At 44.9% G+C, this 16,263-nt stretch overlaps 1 protein-coding gene across 1 annotated transcript in view; it reads right to left on the bottom strand.

The window, feature by feature from the left end:
* fig4a (FIG4 phosphoinositide 5-phosphatase a) overlaps positions 1-16,263 on the bottom strand; it is a 57,887-nt gene that overhangs the window by 25,014 nt on the left and 16,610 nt on the right. The window contains exons 12-16 of the mRNA XM_062550204.1: positions 14,138-14,271; positions 13,522-13,638; positions 10,610-10,655; positions 8,762-8,910; positions 8,485-8,651 (exon numbers count right to left, since the gene is read on the bottom strand). Of these exons, the coding sequence (XP_062406188.1) occupies positions 8,485-8,651; positions 8,762-8,910; positions 10,610-10,655; positions 13,522-13,638; positions 14,138-14,271 (613 nt within the window). The remainder of the gene's footprint in view (positions 1-8,484; positions 8,652-8,761; positions 8,911-10,609; positions 10,656-13,521; positions 13,639-14,137; positions 14,272-16,263) is intronic.

The raw sequence follows: 16,263 nt of genomic DNA, 5'->3' as shown, positions 1-16,263 counted from the left end.
AAAGACCGAGAGAACGACATACAAAGACAGAAGGCGGAGAAAAGCCAGGATGGATGGACAGAAAGATAGAAAATGGAGAGAATACTGGGAAAAAAAGAGAAAGAAGAAAGTGAATGCTGGTTCCAACAACTTCCTGTACAATGCTCGCCTCTTTGAACAACCCCCCCATTAGAAAACAGAGCTCTGCCTCTCGGGCTATAGAGACAGGAAAGAGAGCGAAACGAAAAGGCTGACAACGACACACACATGACGAGACAAAGGCACAGGATGTGTCCGACACACAAGGGGATGGGGTGAGAAAGTGAGAGAGAGAGAGAGAGAGAGAGAGAGAGAGAGAGAGAGAGAGAGAGAGAGAGAGAGAGAGAGACAGAGCGAGAGAGAGAGACAGAGCGAGAGAGAGAGACGGCGCGTGCACATGCACGTGCGACCGAAAACAAAACCCATGGGGGGGAGGGGGGCTGAGGAGTTGCTCATCATCAGGGTATCTTCAGGAATCATAGAGATGAATTCACAACCTTTTTTACTAGCTCAACAATATTTTTGGGGTGAGAAAGCCAAGAGAGTCAGTGTGTGTACGTGCACGTGCGACAGAAAAAAAAAAAACCCTCGGGGAGCTGAGGAGTTGTTCATCGGCATCATCAGGACCAGCGGTCGAGTGACATGGCTCAGGGCGCAGACAGTGCAAACACACTTCTCGGTGTCAATATAAGAAGTATATCACAGAAATTCCTCTGCGTTATTGCCGAGGAGAAGACGGAGGAGGAGAGAGAGAGAAAACGAGATGTATAGTGTCATCAGGAACAGGGGTGGGGATGAACATGAAAAAAAGAGGTGGATGTAGAAAGTGGCAGTGAGGGGGTGGACTATAAAAGCATAGCTGGTATGCTCACATGTACATGCCAAAAGAAACACAGAGAGAGAGAGAGAGAGAGAGAGAGAGAGAGAGAGAGAGAGAGAGAGAGAGAAATAAAGAGGGGGGGGGGGGGGGTGAATGGAAGACGGTGTTGGGCAGAAAGGTGTGAGACACGTGTCTGATGTTGCCTCAGCAGCCAGCACAACAGAACACAGCCCGTTTGTCTATCTGTCCATTTATCTATCTATCTATCTATCTATTCACCTATCCATCCATCTATCTATCTATCCATCCATCTATCTATCCATCTACCTACCTTATCTGCCTCTAACACCCGTCTGTCTCTCGCTCTCTCTCACACACTCTCACACTGCACGTGTTGGCTGTCCTTGCTGTGGCGCGCTGTAATTAAGCTCTAATTGAGGGTTTGAGTATAATTACGGCTCCTCTGCTTCACTTCTCAGAGCCTCTGGGCCAATCCAGCAGGAGATTATTCAATGTGACACTGAAGCGTGCGTGCGCGCACACACACACACACACACACACACACACACGCTACCTCCCTCGCTCACACACTCACTCACTCACTCACTCATAAAAAGCTCATAGTTGCTTTCCCCTCCTGATTTATAAAATAGAAATCAACTCCTATAAAGTTCCATCTTACATTATACATGTACAGGAACACAAAAGTGCATGCATACACCAGTGTATCTTTATCTTCAAATGGATTTCATCATTTGTTTCTTCCAAATGTCAAATGTCAAGGGTAATGCGTTCCATTTTGCTAATACTGCAGATAAATGCCAGCTAACAGGGCCGGCTAAGTTTCAGTCTAAGTACATCTTGCACACAAATCCAAACAGTAATAACAATTTATTTCAAGGAAGTAATGTCAGAGACAATAAATCACGGGTCGCTGAATATGTCACATTACAAGACGCTTCCTCCTTCGAATGTCGTTCTCGGCTTTGAATATTCGGACACGACAATGAAAATGTGTTGGTCACGACACAATTGTGGCAAAATCGGGCAAGTATTTCAAAATAGATAAAGTTACAGAGCATTATGGTGAAGATCTGTAAGAAACTATTGAAAGGAGGACATTTTCAGTCACCATGTATGATTGGTAAGCACATGTTCACCATGTGCTCTCTTGGTCATTCAAATTCTGTTGCCTTAGAAACTAGATCTGTTTGTTTGGTTTGAAAAATACTTTTACTGTGAGATTTTATTCAGAGTAGTTGTGGACACACACACTTAGACGCACGCATGCATCCACACATGGTCACAACAATGGACACACTAGAAAACACAGTCACACCTGCACACACACACATACACACCCCTGTCCATGCTGTGTGTCTGCTCCCACATAAAAACACCAAACAAAGGCAGAAAGGTGGGACATGCGCGCGCACGCGCACACACACACACACACACACACACACACACACACACACACACACACACACACACAGTACAGAGGAAGAGACAGAGACATGGAAAAGAGGAAGAGATAAAACATACAGAGTGTTAAAGAGTACAGCTACGCTTACGTCATAACTCACTCTAGTCACACAAACACACACACAGACACACGCTGTCTCACACTCACACACGGGATAAGAAAAACGCAACAAACTGTGCTCCCAGAAAAAGACAAAAAAAAAAAAACGAAAGTGGCCTCATCCACAGGGCATGAGATACTGGACATGACCTTCATCCCTAATGGACCATAAGGGCTGTGGAATAACTAGAGTGAGGGCTGTCTGCACATCTATCGGACTGGAGGCTTCTTCTTCACTTGTACAAAAAAAAAGTCAGTCAGTCAGCCAGTGTGCACTTGGTTCAGAATAAATGGCAGGCTTTTGTGTTCAGCGTAGGTGCACAACAGGTGTAAAATATATATAATATAAGACAGAAGTTTGAGAACAGGCCAAACACGCCACTTCAGTCACACTCACAGGTCGCTCCAGCATTCACTCCGCACTTGCACAAATGAGAGAGAGAGAGAAAGAGAGAGAGAGAGAGAGGGAGAGAGAGAGGGAGAGAGAGAGAGAGAGAGAGTACAGAGGGTAAAGACAACATAGACAGGATGACACATAGACACAAGGATGAAAGACAGAATTAAGCCCAAGTAGGGTAATGGTCCATTTCCCTCAAATCAGTTCCAATGAGCCTTACCACTACCCATGTACTTAAAGCGCGCACACACACACACACACACACACACACACACACACACACACACACAGAAACCATCTCTTCTCAGAAAGGGATGTAATATAATGATTGAAATGGCGGCGCGAGATTAGCTAGGGATGGAAAGAGGAGAAAAGAAGCACACAGGTAATGCGGTGTCCTCGTTTCAAGAGGTCAAAAGGTAAAGAAAGACCCCCCCCCCCCCCATCCCCTGAAAAACACACACAAGAGCAAGTCATGATGGGGTTAGGGGGGCAGGCTAGACAGATGGAAAGTAAAAGGAGGTGAATTTAGCATTGACAGCACCATTGGCATGGTAATAATACAAGACTGACACAAGAGCCAGGGATGTGGAACTGGGTGAGGGGTACCAGGGCAGTGTGACAGCAGACCAGGCGCCAATCACATCTGCACACACACACACACACACACACACACACACACACACACACACACACACACACACACACACACACACACACACACACACACACACACACACACACACACACACACACACACACACACACACACACACACACACACACACACACACACACACACACACACACACACACACACCTTGGCTGCATGGCCTCTTTTGTTTTCTTGTCTTTGGATGCCTATTCTCTTTCTCTCTCTGGCATCCTGCTGGGCTTGACTGTGTGTGTGTGTGTGTATACATGTATGTGTCTGTATACATGTATGTGTGTGTGTGTGTGTGTGTGTGTACACTGTACATGAATGTGTGTGTGTGTATGTGTGTGTGTGTGTGTGGGGGGGGGTCACCATTGGTGGCAGGACACACATCTGGGTCAACAACTTATCTCAAATGATTGCCCGTTGTCTGGGGCTGTTAACTTCTCGCTTTCCCTTTCCTCCTCTCTACCTCTCCCTCATTCCCCGTTGCTCCTCTCACTCCTTTCTTCCCACTCATTCTCTCTCTCCCTCTCTCTCTCTTTCTTTCTCTTTCTTTCCCTTTCTCTCTCTAGAACTTGCCATCCATCTCTCTCTGTCTTTCTCTCTTCTCTCGCTCTCTCTTTAATAAAGGCAAACAGATGTCAGTCATGTTCTTGTCCTATTTGTACTGGCCATAATGACAGTGGGGTGCCGTCATTTTAAAACTAGGTTAACTCATAATGCACTCTTGACCTTGCTCACAACCACACACACACACACACACACCCACACCCATTGGTGTACAGACACATCACACACTTAAATAGGAAACCCTTTCCATGTGCGCACAAACACAGTTAAGACATAAATGTAGTCCAGAGAAAATAATGCACTTGTGAGAGTGTATACATACACACACACAAACGTATAGGAGTGTGTGTGTGTGTGTGTGTGTGTGTGTGTGTGTGTGTGTGTGTGTGTGCCACACAGGGAAGAGAGTCTGTCCTCTCACTGCCATCACTGACGCTACGCTACGCCGCTCATGTGAATAAGCATGGGTGCGCCCGTGGCTGTGTGTTCACCAGGAGAGAACCTGATCTGAACACCGCGCTCACACAGGAAACAAGTGCATAAAACCAAAGGGTGTTGGACTGTCCCAAGCGTGTCTCTTAAGGTGTCCAGGGCAGGTGACTGAGCGCGCGCACACACACACACACACACACACACACACACGCACACACCTCAGCGAAACTCTGCATCCATTGACCACATGGTTATCTGACACTGTTAAGGTCATGGCCACCGTGTTCAGAGAGAACATGCATAGTAACTCTGCCTCCACATGGATGACCGTGAGAGTGGGTACAGGTAGCCAGAACCGAGTCGTGCTGTGTGCAGCGAGGAAACAGTCTCGCTTTACAACTGTGACGAAGAGGCTACATGAGGGCCATGGTGGGCCAGTGTCAGTCAGATTGACAGTTGCCTCGTCCAATGAAAATCTCAAAGTGGGGGGATCCTTTTACTTTGGGCCAGCCTGGGAAAGGGAAGGACAGTGACCGTAACATCAACAGCAGCAGCAGCAGCAGCACACACACACACACACACACACACACACACACACACACACACACACACACACACACACACACACACACACACACACACACACACACACAAGCAGCGGCATGTTGGGCTTCAGACACCCATGTGTGGTCAGTCACCACGTCCATTTCTGTGTCTCAGTCCTGCTGTATAAGGAGGACCCATTAAGCTCTCCTACCATCCCCTTGTTCTGTGTGGTGACATAATGTCTGCCACATCTGAGTGCCACGAAGAACACGATTTCACTGGCACGGTTCAGTACGCGACACCCTGGTCCCCTGCACCTCACTGGCTAACATGACAATCAGTGAACACGCTGTGGTGATGAGAGCTGCATGTGTGGGCTGAAGGAGTTCTGGGACAGACTGTATACTTGATCAGCCTCTACAGACATACACACACACACACACACACACACAGACACACACACACACACACACAGGTAAATAAATAAATCTTCTTTCTCTCTCTCTCTCTCTCTCTTTCTCTGCTCTTACTGTCAGAAAACACACAAAACACACACTCCCTGTTCGTACTTCAGACAATACACACTCATGATGGCGATGCTTGTCTGTGAAGAGGTGTGTGCCCCAAAGGCCTATTGCTGACACCCTGTCACTAACGGCTGATCTGCTTTCTCTGATGGCGTCAAGCCTATATAGGCAATCCTGGTAGATGAGCCATTACACCTTCAGTGAATAGAGACTCAGCCTTTCTTTCCCTCAGTGTGGGGTCATTCAACTGGATTTGCTGAAAGGAACAATAGCAGTACCAATAGCAGTACTGACTTCACAGGACAAAATTATAATGAAAACATGTATGAAGAGACCTTAGCGAGACAGGAGCAGAAAAATACATATTTGTAATTTTTAAATAGTATGTGGAAGGTGTTAATGCTAACTGTATGTGGCATGTTGTCAGCGGCATGCTCAAAACACTTTTATGATGCTCGCTGATTCAAACTATTTTGAGCACATTTTTGGGCTAAGTAGCTGCATGTCGTCAAATAGATCTGATGGCTAGGCGGCTATGACATTGGACCGCTGGCTTGAGTCAACATTGGCTAGGAACCGTGTAGTCTCCAACTTAAAAAAGGGAAGTGTCAGGTGGGGATGGAACTGGGTCACCTTGCTGACGCTCTGAAGTCAATAACACACTCACACACATTTATGACAAGAAGAAGATTGAGTTGACACACAGACACACGCAAACCCGCTATGACCACATCAACACCCGCTATTCACACACACACACACACACACACACACACACACACACACACACACACACACACACACACACACACACACACACACACACACACACACACACACACACACACACACACACACACACACACACACACACACACACACACACACACACACACACACACACACACACACACACACACACACACACACACACACACACACACACACACACACACACGAGGGGAAAAGAGATGTGATTGTGATGAAGGAAAAGAGGGATTCTGGTGCTTAAAGGCTTAGCTTCCTGAAGCTGTGTTAACGAGAGTAGGTGTGATGTTGCATAACACCACGACACACACCATCATCATGGCCTTTGTATCGACATCAATGTTCATGGCAGATAGATTTATGTGTGTGTGTGTGTGTGTCGGTGAGCATGGTACAGTATGTATCTGTGTGTAATGGAGGTGGTGTGTGTGTGTGTGACGGTTGTGGTGTGTGTGTGCGTGCGTGGTGATAGTGGTGTGTGTGCGTGCCTGTGTGTCTGGGTATGTATAAGTGTAGCTGTGTGCTCATCCACGTACACGTGTGCACACGACTATGTACGGTGAGGGTCCAAAGTCTCTGGTGTGCGCTCTCTGTGACCAATCTCCCATCTGGCATTCCGGGATGCCAGGGAGTGGTTCTGCTGCCATGGCAACGGGGGTTCCACTCCAAGGGGGTTAAGTGTTTGGGTAATTGCTAAAGTGAGACTTTGATTGATTCTGCCTAATGACCATACAAATGTCACCCCACCCTGAATATGTCAGCTACTGTATATAATAGACTAATATAACTACAAAATCAGATGATGAACATGATGATGATGATGACAAGGATTACAATGTGTTTTTTTTTTTTTCTTTAAATGTAGTTTTGGATGATGAAAAGGTTTTGAACTATTTCAATAGGTGTGTTGTTTTATTCCTGAGCCTAATTAACAATCATTTTTTCTGTACCTGGACAAATGTTTACAACCTAACGAGGTGAGCACCTCTAATCCAACCTGTGTTGTTTTGTTTTTCACGGCTCATGGAATGTTGGAATGACTGGAAAGTGGCATATGTACTGTGCATGTTTATGTTGACGTTTGTTAGGGAACCCTTGTCATTTTAACACAGTTAGGGCTTCTGGTGTGTGAATCATGCAGCATAATGTTCTCTGCGCAGTTAGTTAAAATAAAAGTTTGAACTTCTCCTTGAGACAAAAACTGTGTACAGTATGTGTATGTGTGTGTGTGTGTGTGTGTGTGTGAGTCAAATGGTGGAGATCTGTACACAGTATCTGTATGTAACTGTTAGGTCATTGCAATGATGGATGGCCAGCAGCAAATCACTAGCACTCGCCTGCATGTGCACATAAGCCATAACACATTAACTATTCAATAGCAGTGATTAGTGGGTGGTGTGTAAGCTTTACTGTGTGTGTGTGTGTGTGTGTGTGTGTGTGTGTGTGTGTGTGTGTGTGTGTGTGTGTGTGTGTACTGTATGTTACGTAAGTGACAAAATGAGTGGGTGGTATTATTACACTTTTTTGAAGCATGAAAACCTATGAGTGTAAAGAGAGGGGTCAAGGGAGGGTGAGGGTGGAGGGTTTACCATCTCTGTGTGTGTGTGTGTGTGTGTGTGTGTGTGTGTGTGTGTGTGTGTGTGTGTGTGTGTGTGTGTGTGTGTGTGTGTGTGTGTGTGTGTGTGTGTGTGTGTGTGTGTGTGTGTGTGTGTGTGTGTGTGTGTGTGTGTGTGTGTGTGTGTGTGTGCGTGCGTGCGTGTGTGTGTGTGTGTGTGCGCATGCGAGTATGTCTGTAAGATAGGATGATAACTTGCTTTTCTTCTGTTACTTTGATGATTAATCATGTGTATGTAAGTGTGTGTATTACCCTAAGGAATGAATTTGGACAGCTTTCTTATGGTGTTCATCTTCTGTGTGTGTGTGTGTGTCTCTCTCTTTGCTAACCTGAGAAGGCGTTGCTGTAGCATCGTGAGAGCATCAGCATGATGTCTTTGGAGTGCTGTGTGTGTGTGTGTATGTGTGTGTGTGTGTGTCTTTGCTAACCTGAGAAGGCGTTGCTGTAGCATCGTGAGAGCATCTGCATGATGTCTTTGGAGTGCTGTCACACTGCTGTGTGTGTGTGTGTGTGTGTGTGTGTGTGTGTGTGTGTGCGTCTTTGCTAACCTGAGAAGGCGTTGCTGTAGTATCGTGAGAGCGTCTGCATGATGTCTTTGGAGTGCTGTGTCCAGGGGGCGATCTTGCGGTAGGTTTTCACTCTGTGCACTAGCTGAGAACCACCGTACTGCAGAGACAGTGTATCTCCATGGTCCTCATACAGCTCCTCAAACAACCTACACACACACACATACACACACACACACGTTTGTGTCACTGGACTCAGAGGCTATTCCAGAGATAAGGCAGATATCAGAGATAATGAAAACCTGTCCGGATATGTTACCTGACACAATCTGTATCGAACTGGAGCTTGGGCTTGTCAATCATTCCAAGAGCATAGAGCTGATAGGCCAGGGCACATTTCCCCACCATAAACTGGGCTGTGTTTGTACGGTCCAGACAGTCTACACAGTTAGTCCGTAACACACCAGTCTACACACAGGAGGGGAAGGAATGAGCCAAGAAAAGAAAACAAGACAGAAAATCATTAAATCTAAAGAGGATTCCTGCAACAAACATTAATGTGGTGGCTAGGGCTGGGATAAACGATTATTTTTTAAACGATTAATCTAGCGATTCATTTTTTCAGTTCGATTCGATTTCGATTCGATTCGATTATCGATTATCTCCCCACTAATTGACTAATTGCAATATATACATGTTGATTTACATATCTGAATGAAATAAAACATTGCAATGTATGTTTATTGCTCTTAAAATTCCAAAATGAAAGACTATGCAAGTGCAAAGTAGGCCTAATGCATTCTAAGTCAGAGGTAGCATTCAATAAAACCTTGAAGCCTTGAAAACACTGGGAGTGTTGTCAAATTGAAGGGGACAAGATCCCAACTGTCATCAATAAAAGTTAAGTAGGCTTATTTTAAGTCTTTGGGACTTTGAGGCCATAGGGCCCACCTACACATATGTATACCCCCATCAAATCATCATTATGATAATCATTATTATAATTATTATTATGCTGCATTAAGTGTACTTTCACTTCAAAGCAGTCAATGTTTTAAATGCTAACATTGTTCACAAAAAGTTTGTGAAAAAATCAGAGACCTGCTTTAGTAATGTAAGATACAGTATAATTACAATAGCTTTTGCATGGTTGCATGATAAATACAGTACTTCTGAAAACAACAGCAATAATATGGGTGCTATTGTTTTGGGATGTTTCCCTCATGCAAGCATCAAACTCTGGTAGGCAAATGGAGACAAAATTGACATGCTTTTTAATGAAATTCCATTTGAATCTCTGAAGGTAAGGATTCAGGAAACACGTACCAACTTTAGTCTATGTATTACGGCCGAGCAGATAGGCGTAAATCACTGAGGTTTTTAGATGAAAGACTAAGGTTACAATCTTTTGACCATATTCAAATTTGACTGAACTATACTCTGCTCTGTATCAAGAATCCACGTTGTTCTATTAAATGTCGTTAAATAATTAAACAGCAGGTTGAACGGAACTTGCCACCAACGTTATCGATTAGTTTCAGTTTCTGTCGCGTAAACACACACATGCATGCATTCAATGAACGCTCATACCAACACTTAATTGTATGTGTATTCACATCGAATTAGCAAGTATTTCCTCCTGATTGCTGAAACTTTTGTTTTCTTTTTCTGTCGGGCCGCGGTTGCTTCATCAATTGCGCAGCAAATTATCAGGTGAAGCACCGAGCGAGCCTAAGTTCACTCCACGCCTCACAGACCAGCAGTCTCTCTATATTGCGGACCGGTGCAGCTCCGTCCGCGGCGGCGCGGCCCATAGTTAGAGAAACGCAGTAGAGGAACGAGTGCGTGCTGCAGTGCCTTGCACTTTTGAAATTATGAGGAGTCACTCACGTTGCCGCCAACGTTGTTTTGATTTTGACGACGTGTCGATTCGCATATTTTGAACCGACGTATTTTTTGCGTCGAACTAATCGGTTAAGTCGATGCGTTGTCCCAGCCCTAGTGGTGGCTAGTCTGTTTTTTACAATATTTGTAAAAGCCTTGAAGTTCTATAATTACAGACTGTCGACATAATATTTGATTGAAGCCATTATCATGTAGGTTATTGCTATTTAGGCAAACATATTCCATTAAGACAGAGAGAGGGAGCGAGAGAGATGAGCCATACCTGAAGTCTGCCAGTTGATGTCAATCGTCCCCCTAAGTCTCTCCACCTGCAGGCAACACACACACACACACACACACACACACACACACACACACACACACACACACACACACACACACACACACACACACACACACACACACACACACACACACACACACACACACACACACACACACACACACACACACACACACACACACACACACACACACACACACACACGTTTTTTATGGACTATGGTGTCTTTTGCAAGCACTCCGTTCAAAGTCAACAAATAAACCCACAAACCAGAAAAGAGACACTTTGCGAGAGAAATTTAATTGTATGACGGGAGTGCAATTTATCTTTCTCCCTTCCATCTCTCTCTCTCCCTCTCTCTCGTTGATGCATCATCTGGCATGTCCATGTGATTTCTCAAGATTTAGGAAAGGATGCGGCAAAGTGCAATGCATCAATGCTTCCCACTGACAGAGCTATGGCCTCCACCTCACGTGGGAGGCTGTGTGTGTGTGTGTGTGTGTGTGTGTATGTGTGTGTCTGTGTTTGTGTGTCTGTCACAGGCAAAATCCCTCTGACTAAGGTAGGTACAGTAGGAGTGAAGGAAGAAGGAAGAAAGGAAGAAAGGAAGTAAAAGGAGAGAAGCAAAGGTAAGGAATGAAGAAAAAGAAAGAGAAATAACGGTAGAGGGAAAGAAGGATAGAGAGAAAGAAGGAAGAAAGAAGCCTACGAATGACTGACAGAAATGGACAGAAACAGAGATCACATCACGAGACCGCCCCCAAACCCACCCGCCCTCTTCTTTCCAGACCTACACAGGACAATTAATCAAAATGATTTACCTGTCAGACAAAATTAAGTTCTTGCAAGAAAGTTACAGTAGGCTTATCAGTTCGGAATTGTAGTTTCTCAGCTTTGATTATGAATAATTATAAATTCCATTAAAAAAAAATTGAGAAACAAATCTTGACATTTGCCATTGAGATGCATTGTGTTAACGAAATATTGCATAGGAGTCTAGTGAATGCTGCCACTAAAAGCAGAAATGATGAATTCCCCATCACAGAGCCTTTAGCGAGCACTCGTCCATCACGAGCCGCACCAGCTCTTAGTCTCCTTGAAGAGTTCATGAACAAAGGACTGAGTCATCTAACAAGCTGGCATTCTCAACTAACACGCCTACACGTTTTGCAGAGCAATGTGAGGGGGAGAGGGGGAGGGAGAGAGGGAGAGAGGTAGAGAGAGAGGGAGAGAGGGAGAGAAAGAGAGAGGTATACGAGACCTGTTCAGATGCATGACAATGAACAGGACTTTGGTATTCATTTATTTGAGGTGGCATCAGTGCATCCCTTTAGTCTGGCTGTAGCAAAGTAAGGGAGATTGGGCAGGTGTGTGTGTGTGTGTGTGTGTGTGTGTGTGTGTGTGTGTACACACATCTGGTATGGTTGTTAGTTGTGCCAGAGCAAGGCAGATTGTGCAGGTGTGTGTGTGTGTGTGTATGCATGAGGGGGCAAATAAACCGGGGCGGACTAGCCAGCAGTTCTCCGGTATATACTGTAATATAATTGAATTTATTAGACCAACGATCGGCCCAAAGCAAGGACAGTCAGGCCCCCACGCCTCCCACTTGGGCTCAGAGCCAAGATTCTGGGAGTGCATCAAAATGGTTAATCGAAGTGGCTTACAGGTTGAAATTGCGACGGGTGGACGCTGGTAGTGCCACCGGCAAAAACAACACCTACAGTATGAAGAAGCTTCAGCAGTATACAATATCACAAGTAGGCTAGCCTGAGTCACCAAAGCTCTTTACATTTGAAGGAGGAGATGTAAGTAACGGATAATGTGTTGTCCGCCGGTAATTATCGGAAAATAAGTCCCGACAGGACGAACAGAACCCTGACGCGCAGCGGAGTTGATACGAAAGACGTAAAAAATGTAAAAAAAAAAACACAAAACCCGTTGCCATTGACAGCGGTCATTATATACTTTGCAGCGTCATTATATAGATTTAACAGACCTGCGAACGTTGGGAAGGCCCATTCATGTCAATGGAACTTTCTGCTAGCACTCTGAGGAGCCGTGTAATACGCAAGCATACAGCGTTAGATAGATAGATAGATAGATAGATAGATAGATAGATAGATAGGGACAGTGATGGAGAGTGTAGTTGAGGCCACATAAAAAAAAGAACTCAGTGGTGGAGCAGGTAGGTGTGATATGCCATGCTGGCGATGATGATTATGATGATGACCGATGTGATAATGGTAACAGCCCTAATAGTATATAGCCCTAACAGCAGCGTTGATTGGTCATTGTTGGTCAGGTTGATCAGATTCAGTAAATCAGCTTGAGAGGTAGTAGAGCGTTGAAAAGGTTCTATCTCGGAAGGGTTCATTGGTGAATACGGACATTTTAGCAGAGACTTTCAAAATGTATTATTACCTCCGCCAAGGAGGTTATGTTTTCATTGGGGTTTGTTTGTATGTTTGTTTGTATGTTTGTTTGTCTTGTTTGTTCGCAAGATGACTCAAAAGATTTTCAGGGAAGGTCTGAAATGACCCAAGGAAGAAACGATTAAATTTTGAGAGTGATCCGTATCACAATCTGGATCCAGGAGGTGGTTATGTTATTTATATTTATATTGTGCAGGTTTTGGTTGTGTGCATCTGTGTGTGTGTGTGTGTGTGTGTGTGTGTGTGCGTGTGTCTGTGTGTCTGTGTGTGTGTGTGTGTGTGTGTGTGTGTGTGTGTGTGTGTGTGTGTGTGTGTGTGTGTGTGTGTGTCTGTGTGTGTGTGTGTGTGTGTGTGTGTGTGTGTGTGTGTCTCTGTGTGTGTGTGTGTGTGTGTGTGTCTCTGTGTGTGTGTGTGTGTGTGTGTGTGTACACATGCTTGCGTGCATCTGCATGTGGATACCTCTCGTCAGGCCGCAATCTGTGGCAGTGGAGGTCAGATCGGTTGACAAAGAATCCGGTTCTTTTCACCACGTTCTCCGCAATCATGCTGAGGCGATCCAACACATTACATAACTTACTGCATTGAGAGAGAGAGAGAGAGAGAGAGAGAGAGAAAAAAAGAGAGAAAAAGAGAGAAAAAGAGAGAGAAAGACAGTAATGGGTGAGGGCACATTGCAAGGAGGGAGGAAGGCATATTTTTATTGAAAAAAGAAATAAACAGCTTTCAAAGAAAGCAAAAAAAAAACAGTTGAATAGAAGAAGAATGGGTAAGAATAATGCTATTGAAGTTGACTAGTGACGGGAAAGCTCATTTCGGCACTTCTTCTCTCCTCTTACACACTCTTTCTCTCATGTCCTTGGGTCGGCCCTGGTTGACAAGACCACTCAGTTACAGGAAGGGACATTGCAAAGGAAGTTATCGCTGTCCATCACAAAAGTTTGTGCCGGATAAGTGTATTCAAAGTATGTGTGTGTGTGTGTGTGTGTGGGGTGGTGTGCAGAAGTGTGGCTGCACGTGGTGAGTGTAAGAGTGTGGGAGTGTATTGGCATGCACCTGTGTGTGTGTGTGTGTGTACCTCTTAGTGTAGCGGGCCATGTCCCAGGCGATGTAGTCGATGGCGTGCTCGGGCGGCAGGAACTGGTTGAGGTTAAGGACAGCGGGGTACAGCTCATCGCTCAGAATCCTCTCGTGTTTACGCTTCTCACGTTTCTATACACAAACAAACACATCTCGGTAAACAAACACACAAACAGGCAGACACATGGCACATGGAGACACTGCCACACACACACACACACACACACACACACACACACACACACACACACACACACACACACACACACACACACACACACACACACACACACACACACACACACACACACACACACACACACACACACACACACACACACACACACACACACACACACACACACACACACACACACACACACACACACACAACCATCACCATGGAGTGGAGTGTAACACTCACCATTATCCTCTCCTGGTAAGATATGCAAGTTCTCTCATACATTTGCCAGGAGAGAGTAATTTCTCTAATTTGTTGCAAGTGATTGTAAGGATTACTCAAAAATATGTTTGTTTGTTTTTGTTACTAAATCTTCACTCTACCCTGAAGACTGAAATTGACCATAAATTGGCACAGAGGATCACATTTTATTTAGTGGCTTTTTTTTATGTACTTAGGAAAGTACTAGAGAGGAAAGTACTTTCCAGCTGTAGAACCAAGAATGTTCTAGAGCATTGGAATAGGCTTTTACTGTTGGCATAGAGAAGTAAATCAATGAAAGAATTTACAGGCTGACACACACACACACACACACACACACACACACACACAGAGAGAGAGAGCACTAGACAGACACGCATACAGAGAACAAACAAACGCTGGTTGAAGGACAGGCTGAACCAAGGTCCAGCTCTGACCAGTTAGGCCCGGTGACTGTGGCGGGCAGTGAGGCTTTAGACTTTCCACGGTACACACACACCTACAATATATGCAGTCAGGCGCAAAAAAGAAAACATCATAAAAAGATCCCGTTAGAACAGCTCTCACTCTCCTTTTCATTCTTTCTCTCACACTCTTCATTTCTCCATCTCTTTGTTTTTTCTCCATCTACCTAATTATCCAAGCCTGTCTCTTTCCATCGCTCACACCATCTCTAGCTTGACTTTTTTACCCTTCTTTCTCTCTTTCTTTCTTTCTTTCAGCATCTAACTGCATCTCTCGATCACTCTCTCGCCATTTCTATTCATCTCTCTCTCTCGGTCATCCCTCTTTCTCTCTAATCTCTCTCCCTCTCTCTCTCTCTCTGTCATATCTCTCTCTGTCATATCTCTCTCTGTCATATATCTCTCTCTCTCTCTCTCTCTCTCTCCTCAATCCTATCCAGGAGCATCTCTACTGACTGCAAGCATGACTAAGACCAAAGAACAGAGACGAATGCTAACAATAACAAACAGGCGAGACACCAAAACAAAAACCATTTCCTTTTTCAACATTCGATAACATTAGAGAGTAAATCCATTAAACCACAAAGCCAATTTCACAGTTATTGTGCACATATCTCTACTTTCTCTTCTCACACACACACACACACACACACACACACACACACACACACACACACACACACACACACACACACACACACACACACACACACACACACACACACACACACACACACACACACACACACACACACACACACACACACACACACACACACACACACACACACACACCTTCCCCCCATTTGCCCCCCTTCAGGTGAGCACGGATGACAGCGTCAGGGAGAGGCGCCAAGCTCACATGTCTGGAACGAACACATGCGTGTGTTTATTTCTGGCTGCATGTTGTTAGTCACCACAGAGCATGGCTCTACATGTGCTTGTAGATTATCATCAGACAGCTTCAGGTGACACAGAACACAGCAGCTAGGGTTCTAACGAAAAACGAAAAGAACCGACCGCATTCATATAATTCTTACGTCGTTGCACCTGGCTTCTAGTAAAGTCCCAGAATTTACTTTAAAAGCTCTACTGCTTGTTTAAAATCAGTAAATGGAGCAGGACCTACATACCTATCAGACATGCTTCAGCTGTACGCACCTTCTCGACCTCTCAGGTGTCAGGAGTAAAACCTGCTTTTAGAACTGAACATGGTGA

The sequence above is a fragment of the Sardina pilchardus genome, chromosome 12 (genome assembly GCF_963854185.1).
Source record: "Sardina pilchardus chromosome 12, fSarPil1.1, whole genome shotgun sequence".
Classification (NCBI taxonomy): Eukaryota; Metazoa; Chordata; class Actinopteri; order Clupeiformes; family Clupeidae; genus Sardina; species Sardina pilchardus.
This window is presented reverse-complemented; position numbering and strand designations above follow the sequence as displayed.